General features: G+C 40.3%; 1 protein-coding gene across 4 annotated transcripts in view; it reads right to left on the bottom strand.

Moving 5' to 3' along the window:
• The window catches only part of scoca (short coiled-coil protein a), a 13,208-nt gene extending 1,456 nt beyond the window's left edge, over nt 1–11,752 (bottom strand). The window contains exons 1-3 of one of the 4 annotated variants that reach the window (XM_079811560.1): nt 11,292–11,752; nt 218–289; nt 9–89 (exon numbers count right to left, since the gene is read on the bottom strand). In XM_079811560.1, the coding sequence (XP_079667686.1) occupies nt 9–89; nt 218–289; nt 11,292–11,352 (214 nt within the window). In that variant the 5' untranslated portion in view covers nt 11,353–11,752. Of the gene's footprint in view, nt 1–8; nt 90–217; nt 290–569; nt 999–11,291 lie in introns of those variants that run through there. The other 3 variants (XM_079811561.1, XM_079811563.1, XM_079811562.1) reach the window with 3 other exon arrangements.

Raw genomic sequence — 11,752 nt, 5'->3', positions numbered from 1 at the left:
TTTTATACCTTCAAGTGTGTGTTGAAGCTCCAACACTTGGTTTATGAGTCTTGTCTTCTCCTCCTGCTCAACCTGATTCTCCATATCTCCTGAAAAAGATATACATATGAAACTGCTCCAAAGAAATTTTAACTGAAGCGGACGACTTCATTTTAAAATGTTAACATTTTAACAACACAACAGAAAATAATTATTATAAATTCTGAGTGATGTTTACCATCAATCTCATAATTCATGGTGCTGTAATGGTCCTCCGGTCTGAAGCGCTGGACTCTCGGTTCTCCGTCAGCTGTAATAGATATTATCAAAATCAAATACAATTACAAACATGTGCTGGTGTTCCAGAGTTATTTCATGGTGTTCGTTGAAGTATCAAGCGAATACAATACAAACTGAGCGGTGTCAAAGTCCCAGTGCATCAAAAACAGTTGGCCAAGTTAGCTTTTGGCTAACAACAAAACAATCCATCGCCTGACATGAATAAATAGAGTTCACAGAAAGCGAAGATCACTGTAATTTACATCGCATGCTTACATGTAAATATATAGATATTAGTACTCGAGACATACCATTATTACTCTGATTTTATAAAGTTATAACTCATGCCACGTCCAAAAGTCTCCACTCCTCATGCATTAAAGGCCGCTGCACCCTGGGTGCTAAAACAGACCCGTGAGGAAAACGGCTTTAAATGGCCCCGATAACGAAATTAAGTTGAAGTAATAAGCAACAAATAAACTTGGTAAAGGAGCCTTTGGAAAATGAATATACGCTCAGACGAAATAAACATGAACGCATGTAATAGCGAAGCCCTGGGGTTAACACAGTCACAGTCCTACCTGATATAAGACTAAATCTCGCAGCGTTATAAAGATGATCAAAAATAAGCAGGCCTCCAAAGCAGATGTCAAGGTAATGGTACAGAGGCAGACCGTCCGTTACCTCATCACTTCTCTCTTTTTCACATTCACATTCACATTCACTCACTACAGAGAAATACCGACAGAGGGAGACAAAGCTCTCAGTAAACATGAGGCTGTGCAGTGCAATGCTAGCATGCTACTTACTGCATTATATTGCCCTCTATTTTTTTAAAGAATAGTATTTGAAACAAAATGCATTATGTTACATAGTAAACATTTGGTGTCATTAGAACTATTTTCAACAGTTAGAACTATTTTACCCCCCACAACCAAAAAGAAAAAAATTTCAAGAAGAAAAAAAAAGGTATTTTTTCCTGTCACATGAGGCTGCCAACTTCCTACCCCAGGAAGCAAGGCGAAGGCAAACCCTCCCAAAGAAAAGTAATTTTCATGTTACTAATAAGTCTTTTTTGTTGATATAGATATATCATGGGGGAAAGGGGTATAATGTGTTAATAGGTTAATGAAACAAGACCAAAAATCTTGATTTGTGCTTTTTGCTTTCATAATATCCCACCTAAAACATAACAACCCTTTAACTGACATCTCTACTGTACAGTAGACCCTAATTTGATAGCGAATAAATCCGTCAAAAGGAGGAGATGAGAAGGCAATCTTTCCACAGCTCTACTGTCCCACCCCGTGTCTGCTGTCCAGAGGTGGATGGGCCTTCCAGTTTTCAAACTTCAGTCAGTCACACAAAAGGAAGAATGGAAAGATAAAGAGTTAAAGCATGGGATTAATTGCTGTAGATTATCTTTTTCTCCCTTTTATTATATTTTGTCTTGTAAGGGCCAAAATATTGAAGCCCCTTCATCCAGTTTGGATGCGTTTCATTCTAATCGGTCAATGACCCTAATTCTTTTTATAATTAGTAGCTTATGATTTCATTATAATGTGGAAATTCAGACAAGTATTGCGTTTACATTTACATTATTTTATGAAATCACCTACAGCCATTGAATCCTATGGGATGTAATATTTTCGTTATTCTATTTATTTATTTTCATTTAACTTTTTGATTCACAATGCCCCACTAATGCAACTTAATGGCTGCACTTTGTTCTGCACAATGTTCCACCACTTTAAGACAAATGTATTTGTTGTGTTTTCATATTCAACAGATTATAAGATGCAGTTTTTTTTTAGTTTGCGTCGAATGTTCTTCGACTTTTATAAATTTGTTTATGAATAAAGATTGATCTGTTGAAAGCAGTTATTTTGATTTAGATGCCAAATGTTCACCTCCTATTCAAATTTGACTTTGAAGGGGTGCATCCAACATATTTGCCCACTGGCAACTAGTTGCCGCACATTGCACTATAGTTGCCGCACATTCAAATACGATTTTCGAGAAAAAAAAGAAACAAAACCTGGTGTTTGCAGAACATGTTCACATAGGACACTATTAACATGACTATATGCATGAAACCGTTCAGAAAAATATGCAGCCTTTGTTCTACTTACTGCTCTGATATCTTCATTCACACATGTCCATGCATACTGTACACACTTACTGCCCCTTTGTGGCAAGTGAGGTTTCTGACATGTGTTGACTCAATGCCTCGCCATTCATTCCTGTATTTGGACAAGAAAACTACATGCTGCACAGCACTAAAGCGTTTAGATGCTAAGTTATTGTGCTAACTCATACTACTGAAAGAATATACTTCATAAAGCATCTCTTAAGTTAAATCATTCAGTTCCACTTTATATTAAGTGTCTTTAACCATAGGGTTAGGGTATATATAGCCTATATACTTACGTCAGAAATATAAATTCTAAGGTAGCCTACAGTATACTTATTGCGTTCATGTTATATCGCAAAAAAACTTGTGCTGCTATTAAGATGGATACAGGTAAGGTTAGTGACAGGTTTGATGGTATGGTTAGGTTGAAGTCGCGTTTTCTGGTCAGTTTGTGTGTAATTTTTATTTTATTTATTTTATTTATTTTTACCAACATTTTCTACTTCTGATGTAATTTCTAGCGAGAAATTACTAATGTACTAGTTAAATATTTTAGTTCTCACCAAAGCTCTCTCTATTTTGCTGTAGATCATTAAACGGTTACACTGCCTAAGAAGTCTTTCTGAAATTAGTTTCGTGAGGTGCCTTCATGCACAAACGCTGCCTAACAAGCCGTTGTCTGATATGGCAGCGAGGCAACGAGTCACTGCCTAGGTTTTCGGACGCAGCCCACGTGTGTTCATTCACTCCTTGCAAAGTCTTGTTTGGTGTTAAACTGCTTTTCTGAGTGCTGTTTCTGGTTTCTGTGTCAAGGTTTTGATCTTCTGTCCGTCTCCCTGGATTTCTTTGTAACTTAGACTTTTGTTATTATCTGGTAGGTTTCCTTGTGTTTTTGACCTTATGCCTGTTTTATGGATTATGATAATCGATTACACTCAAAGCTGCGTTTGGATCTTCAACCCAAGTCTACCCAACCCAAGAACTATGTAATATTATTGGTGCTCAACTAATAACGATTCTTATAAATGTTGAAAACAGTTTCAGCTGCTTAATGTTTTTGTGGAAATCATGATACATTTTTTTCAGGATTCTTTGATGAATAGAAAGTTCACAATCGAATCGAAATCCTTCACGATCCCTTTCTGTTTTGATCGTCCTTGCTGAATAAAAACACTTCTCTTTTTTTTCTTACTTTCTTACCCTGCACTTTTGAATGGTATGTTCAGGGGTTAGTGGTAGTGAGATCCACAGAGAAAGAAGCGTTGGGAACAAACTAACTTTTAATAAACACTAAGAACACAGAAGTACTACACGCTTACAACTTCACGTTTTCGCAAGACAAAGAATAGAGGAAAACTAAGAGTTTAAACAATGGAAAACAGAACAGGTGTAGAACAAATTGACATTTCTTTATTTTGCAGACGCTATCCAAATGAACGCAGCATGCGATTCATCGTGAATAGGCAAACAAACACAGGAAGTGCTCAAAATACAAAGTTTCAGATATTGCTTAGAGTATCATAAGCTAGAATAGGGAGGGATACGTTTTTTTTATGAAGTTAAGTGCCCATGGAAGAGATGAGTTTTTCAGTTGTCTTCTGAATGTAGTCAGGGATTCTGCATTCCGGATGATGGTGGGAAGATCATTCCGCAATGTGGTCTTTGAAGGTCAGTTGGTCCTCTAGTTTTCTAGCTGACCTTGTTGGGATAATCGTACTGTAGAGACGGATTGGCAGGGAAGACAAGAAACTCAGTCTTTGCCAGGTTGAGCAGCAGGTGATGTTATTTCATCCATGCCAAGCTGTCCACCAGACAGCTTAAGATTTGTGCAGCTACTGTGGGATCATCTGATTGAAGAGCTGTGAGTCAAGTTAGAGCTGCGTGTCAACAGCATAGTAATGGTAAGGGAAACCATGCGCCTGAATGATGGGTCCCAGTGATGTAATATATATGGAGAAGAGGAGGGGTTCAAGAACTGAACCCTGAGGAAGCCCTGTGATTAGTTGATGAGCTTTCGATACCTTCCTTCTCCAGGCAACCCTATCTACAAGTGATGTGTTTAATGTGGGTTTTTTTAAGCAGTGGGGTTACCCGAGCCTTCTTGAATGTGGTGGGGAAAATGCCAGTGTGGAGAGATGTGTTGATGAAGTGTGTGAGTTCTGGTAAAAATGTAGGAGTGTGTCCCTAGAGTTAGTTAACAACCAACGAAACAAACAAGGATCAAGAATACAGGCAAATCATCAGGGAGCCCCGTGAATCCATAAGGGCGATGGTCCCAGGTTGAGCCCATGTAGGGAGGAGCCAAGGCGGAGCCAGGGGATCCTCTTGACAAGGTGGAGACCGGAAGACCTGAGGCATATCCACACACAGCAGAGTGGGGTCAGAGGAGGAGCAGAGGGACTGAAGGGAAACCGTGGAGGCAGGGTCGAGGAACTGGCTGTTATAGGCAGAGGAGGTGGGAGAGGGAGGCTGAGCGGGATCACTGGAGACACAGGAGACTTAGAGCTGGACGGGACCACACGGAGACACAGGAGACTTGGAGCTGGGCGGGACCACATGGAGACAAAGGAGACTTGGAGCTGGACGGGACCATGCAGAGACACAGGAGACTTAGAGCTGGATAAAGCCAGCAAAGACAAAGGAGATTTGGAGCTGGACAGGGCCAGCAGAGACAGGAGACACATGGAAATATCATCTTCCAATTCCTCATATAATGCAGAGGCCAGCTGCAGCTGACCCTCAGTGACGGGAGCATGGGCATGGCTCCACTCCATGCCTTCAAACTCAACAAGACCACCCAGAGTAACGGATGGTTTAGCCGGCTCATGCACCTGCTCAGATATTCCATTGGGCTCAGGCTCTGGGGTGATGACTAGCACAGTCTTAACCCTTTCGCATGTATGATCACACCGGTGTGATCAGTCTTGGATGGCCCCTGGAGCTTACGATCACACTGATGCGATTAGAATGTTCAGTGTATCACGTGATCTGCTAAATTCAATGTGCTTTTGCGCTTTGGCTAGCACTGAGCCTACTACTATTCAGTGTTTTCAACCACATAATTAAACCGCATATTTGAGCTTTCAGATATTTAAATATACATAAGTACAAGCAAAACCATGCATTAAGGGTTTGTAAAAAACCCACTGATGTCTATGAAAGTGACAATAATAATCATTTCCATTATAATTAGACAACAAATTTTATTCATGTCAGATACACATTGTGTAAGTGAATTTAGAGTTTACTCTATTGTTCTCCCAGTTCACCGGCCACTTCCTTTTATGTATTTCAGGAGAAGTGGATGAATTCACATGTTGTAAATCCAGTAGATCCGATTCTGTGAACTGTGGCACAAACTAAAATGGCGGTGTCCATCTCGCATATAGCTAGACTAAAGCGATCGTTGTAAAGGTGTTTAAACAACAAAACACATCCACTTGCCCATATTTGACAATCGGAATATCAGATATTTAATGCTATAGGTAACAAATTTGTGAATATTTTTTATAAAAAGGAAAAAATTAAATAAAAGCAGATCATCAGTCATACAGCACTATTGTGACTGTGGTGCGTCATGTGACAAGCAATGACGTGTCACCATGGAAACAATGAAGTGAAGCGTTCTAAAAAAACGGTCGCCTTGAAAAACTCACGCTGGGGGGCTCAGCCAGAATATTTTAAACGTACGTGTGAAAGGTTTAAATTTAACTGGTGCTGCTTGGGCTCTATTTCTGTTTCTAGTGTATGCTCCATGCAGAGTTTGGGAGGTGACTGGCTGGACTCTAGGTCCAGAGTGGGGCTGGTGATGTCCTCCTCAGTGGACTAGCACCCATTCCAAAAACGGGAAATTTCCCCGAGGATCATCATCAGGCAGGCGTGCCTTTGTGCGCTTGTTCAGACTGGTCTTGAAAAACGCACACAGAGAGCTGTCTGGAAAGTTAGTAAGGCACGCCAGAACTAAAAATTCCATGTTGTGGTCCTTAAGGAATCCTTGCTCCTGCCCAGAGCAGTTGGAACTGGAAAAAGAAATCTCAGGAGATATAATAGACAACTAGCCTTACAAGCCAGACCCTCATCAAGATGTTGGGTCTGGGAACTCACCATTGGCAGGGCTCAATCAGAGAGGCGGGATAAACGGTTGTCTTTCAAATTCCCTCTGAATGCAATAGGATAGCGCTACAACCAACCAGAGCAACGAAGAAGGTGAAGCGGAGCTAGTTGATAGATTAAACTTTCACCATATCCGATCGGCAAAACTCTGCACACATATTGTAATGACTTTGGTCTGATTTTGTTTTGTCTTTGTGTCTCCGTGTTTTGCGTGCTTTGTTTTTCTTGCGCACATGGTCTGTGTTGACAAGTTAGCTAGGTGTTTCGCTGTCTTTGTGGTGTTTCCCCTCCCACTCGTTATCCCTAATTCTCATTTGTGTTCACCGTTACACCTGATGCTAATTTCCCCTCATTATTCTCCCCTATATTAGATCCTCTCTTTCTCACTTGTTTGTCCGACCGTTGTTGTATGTTGTCCATACGGAAGCCCGGAATCATCGCTCCAGTCCCTCTCAGCGCACTCACCGCTCTCTTCAGGGAATTCCTTCTCTGCACGCTCTTCACTATCACCAGGGAATTTCCCCTCTGTGCGCTCATTGCGCCCATCGCACTCATCTGAGAACTCAGTAGAACTTCTACATTGCATCATTGGTGACTTTAGGAACTGTCCTTGTTTAATGGTGCTCACCGGACCTGTGGACATTTGATTTGGATTATTTTTCTGGTTTTTTTTCCTGCTATTTTTTTTTTCCTGTGTCCATTTCTGAGCCTCTTCTAGCTCTTCTGTTACCTGCAACTGAATCCGTATTCCCTGACACATTTTCCTTTCTTAAAGGTCCCATGGCATGAAATTTTCATTTTATGAGGTATTTCAACATTAATATGAGTTCCCCTAGCCTGAATATTGTCCCCAAGTGGATAGTAATGTTGATCGGTGTAAACCCGAGTTCTGGCTGTCTCTCTCTGCCTTTGAGAAAATGACAGGCCAGACGAGCCAATCCTGAAGTCTCCTGGTTTGACGTCCAAGCAGGAACGGTTTCCTCCCTTTCCTCCGCCCAGAGAATCTGGCACGCCCATGCAAACACTCGAGATCATTAACGTTACTTGTGAACGAGTGAACACTGGCAGTTTCTCAGTGTTTGGATGTACAAATGAAAACAGAAGTCTTTCTTCAGTTCCTTCTGATCTGTGATCATTGATTTCTTATGTGTAGCTTATTATTTATTATTTGTGGACACGCAGCGGCTTCTCTCTCTCCCGACAGAGCGGTGTTTTCGTGTTTTCTATCTTGTGAGTCAGTGTTTTTGTACGTCCTTGTCGCGTCTATCTGTTCTAAAATGTGCATACAGTCTTTTCTGTTTAACATCAGCAGTCACATCTTTAGAGATAAACTTCACGCACGCCGAAGCTCGGCCTTCAACATCCCCGACCCCCAGTACTGCATCTGGCCCACAGCGGAGGCACCAAACGCGGCGTGAGATTAAGCAGAAGGGGGTAAGCGTGAGGGTATCCGGCTAGGCTAGCCAGCTTTCCCCACAATAAACTGGATTAACGTTACATTCGATTACAGCTGTTGTGTCTTTGTTTGCGCTGTGGAACGTTACTCAATGCGTGTCAATGACGCTATTCATATGATTGGAACATATCTAGAAATAATGCTATACTCAACACTTACTAACTCGTTCATCTCGCTGTAATGGTACATTGCATGTGTTACAAAGTTGGTAGAATAATGATGAAGAGGACTCGGTGTGACTGGGACTCGTGTTTATTCAGAACTCTCAGATACAAACACAATAAACTCGCGCTGACTGACAGCGCTCTCATAACTCAGTAGTTACTATAAATAACTTTGTTAGCAATCGCTTCGTCTCCGTGATGTCCGGTTCGCGAACGAATCATTCTTTTGAATCGGTTCTTTTTAGTGAACCGAACCAGTTCACCAAATCGGACTGAATCGTTCTAAACGGTTCGCGTCTCGAGTCAGCGCTGATCCATAATTTACTAAAGTTACTAACTTTCTGACATGAGTGACAGTCCCTCCGACTAGAAATAAACGAATAACCTGAAGTATATGCTAGTAACTACAACAGTTCACCCTGAACTGAGACATGCTGAGAGAACTGATGAGAAGTGAACACAGGTCCATCCGTCTCTCTGGCAGACTCGTGCCTGCTCGTGCCTCGTTAAACCACGCCCCCTCCGCTCATTTAAAATGCAAAGATGTCAGCCAATCACAACAGTGGGCGTTTTTACTGAAGTCTCACAGCAGACACGCCTCTTGAAGCAGGGCATTCAGCCACAGGGCAAACAGCAGTATAGAAAAAATGCCTTTTATTTCTAAATTATGACATTTTATGATGTAAAAATCATACTAATAATATAAGTACACCTCAGAAAACACTATAAAATAATAGAAAAATGCCATGCCATGGGACCTTTAAGAATGACTTCAGTGCCGTTCTTTGTTCTTTTCTCAAAGAAAAGCTTAACTCCAAGTCTTCCAGAGTCGCGGCCAAAGCTGATTTGAAAGACCGCTGTTCACCAGCTTCTTTGTTTACAAGTAGCACTCGGAACTGCGTCAACTCTGTCGTCATTATGTTAATCCTGCCCACCGACTCTATACACGCTGTGATTGGCCTGACCAGGGTTTGGTTTTTTCAGCTCGCACTCCAACGGTGAGTTGCTAGACTACCCTGGCTGCAAATTAGATTTGCTGCCCCGCGTCTAGATTTCTAGGCTAATAGACAACCACATTAAACGTAAACAAAACAATGATCAGACAGAATTTAGGGTTTAAATACACAGAGTAATCCACTTCCTTAAAGAGGTGGTTTATCAGCTTTTTTCAAAGGCTTGATTGTGTTTATGGGGTGCACTGTAAGCATGGTTCTTGCACGTCTGCTCGATCCTCTTCACTAATATTCTCTGGGTTTGATTCACGCTCAAATTGATAAGGCAATATTGACTCCATTGTTTATTACAGTACACCTGAGCATTTGCAACTAACCGTAATGGTAAGGGGCGTGGCGTTTCTGGACAACGTGCACTAGGCGGTTAGCGAATCACAACTCACTGGGCCAGCTAACCAATCTGAGACCATTGCGTATTTCTGAGGGAGGGGCTTCATAGAACCAGGAACTCAACAGACCGTTTTTACAAGAAGGGATACAGCAGTGTAGAATAAAGGTAAAATATGTGAAAAATAATGTGGTTTTTTTTTACTAAGCATGAACAGCTGTTACAGGACATTTCAGAATGGTATGTTTTTTTATTTGTAGTTGTCTCATACGTACGCTGTTATTTGTAAATGCTACTACTGTTTATGTTAGCCTTTGATGTACGGTTTTAGCCTTATTAAAGCTTTAGTACAGCAGAATACATGATTGCCTTGTAGCCTTTTTTCATATAATTGTTCTAACAAATTATAGGCCTACTACAGTTCTCGAAGGGATTATTTGATTACAGACTGTAGATCTATAGTGATTGCTACTGATTGTATAGCACTGTTAGTTTTGTCTTTAAACAACGAGTGTAGTAAATATCTGTCGCCAGAACGATGAGACCATTACGCAGACTAATCATGGATTTATTACAGTGGCCAAATCAAACAAAGAACCATGTTTAGCGTGCCTGTATTTACACTGATCATATAAATGCCAACAAACACCAACATTCGAAGTTCGCTAGTGGGATTAAAAAGAAGTTTGCAGGTTTTTGTCGGATAAATTTGAATTAGTAAACAGCCAAACAGCATATGCCTTTGTTTAAATCCTTGCTACAGCATAAAAATAACGATAGAAACTATTTATGGAAAACACATCAACAAAGAATAAATCATACTTACAGGTTGTGGCCCATAAACAACAGCTTCTGCTTTTAAAGTGGGAACTGCTGTCTTCCATAAAATGTGCAGCACAGAGAGCTATATTTGGATTATAATGTTCAGGAAGGTTCAGCGTTTTGACGGCATGGCAACAACACTCACTCTTCCTTTTCTCAACATGGCCTTTGTTGTATGTTCCCGGAGGGGGGTTTATGTAAATTTTAGGGTTAGTGATGTCACTAACCCACCATAAGCTTGCTGTAGTCCTTAAAAAGCAATTTCTTCAAAGGAAAATATCTCCCTTTTCTTTGAACTTTGAGCGTCATAACTTTGCAGATGTTGTTTATGCTCAAACAGCAACATTACACACTAACTAAAGTAAAAAAAAGTGAAATCATAATCAACTACCCCTTTAACATCCAAGGAGACTAACACAGATGGGCAGGCAGATAGGAAAAACCAAACACAATGACGATAAAACTGAACATAACCGTTTCATGGTATTATGATTTCCACAAAAAAAAAATGATTAAGCAGCAAAAACTGTGCTCAACATTAATAATAATAAGAAATGTTTCTTGAGCACCAAATCAGCATATTAAACTTATTTATATGTAAGGATCATTTGACACTGAAGACTGGGGTAAGAGTGGAATAAATCACATTTTTTAAATATATTAAAAGTGAAAACGTTTAATTGTAACCATATTTTACAATATTACTGTTTTACTGTAGCCTATTTTTGATCAAATAAATTCAGCATTGGTAAGCATACAAGGCTTCTTTTAAATAAAAAATAAAAAAATTCTAAAAGATTCTAAACTTTTGACCAATAGTGTAAGTGCAATGTATTTACACAATAAGTGCATTGTATGAAATTAATCATTTAAATGTCAGTACATAGTAAAGACACTTGCTTTTTTTCATGCACATTTCCTAGTTCCATCACTGATTTGGATCCTCAAAGACCAAAAAGTAGAAGAAGAAAAAGTGGAGTCAAGAAAAGACATGGAGTCTTACCTGAATCATCTAGTGAGATGTTAGTAAAAGTCCAATTCGCCTCAACTACGTCGTCCTCCATGACTCAATGTGTGCGCAAATGTGTCTGTGTGGGTGAAGCCAATTAACAACAACTATTTAATATGTTAAGCTATTTAGATAAATGTCTCTGGAAAGGTATGTTCTCTCTATCCAGTTGTCTCTCTTCCTGAAACACACGTGTTTGTCTGGCCGTACCCTCTCAATTATTCACCATCACCACGGTTACTAACCAGACCTGTGTGGCAACTCAGGTGACAATACTAAAGCAGACTTATAGGGCAACGCCTGAGAGATCCAAAGTTCACTTGTTCACTTTCTCAGATTACAGTGAGACGAGATGCCCCCAAACCTTCTCACCCAACAGCACACACCTTAAACTTTCTCGTGTCATTTGTCTTATTATTTTATCTGTGCTATAGTGTGACACATTAACTAAAGGA

Source organism: Gobio gobio (assembly GCF_949357685.1).
Source record: "Gobio gobio genome assembly, chromosome: 3".
Classification (NCBI taxonomy): Eukaryota; Metazoa; Chordata; class Actinopteri; order Cypriniformes; family Gobionidae; genus Gobio; species Gobio gobio.
The sequence above is the reverse complement of the archived record's forward strand: the minus strand, read 5'-3'. Positions and strand labels throughout refer to the sequence as shown.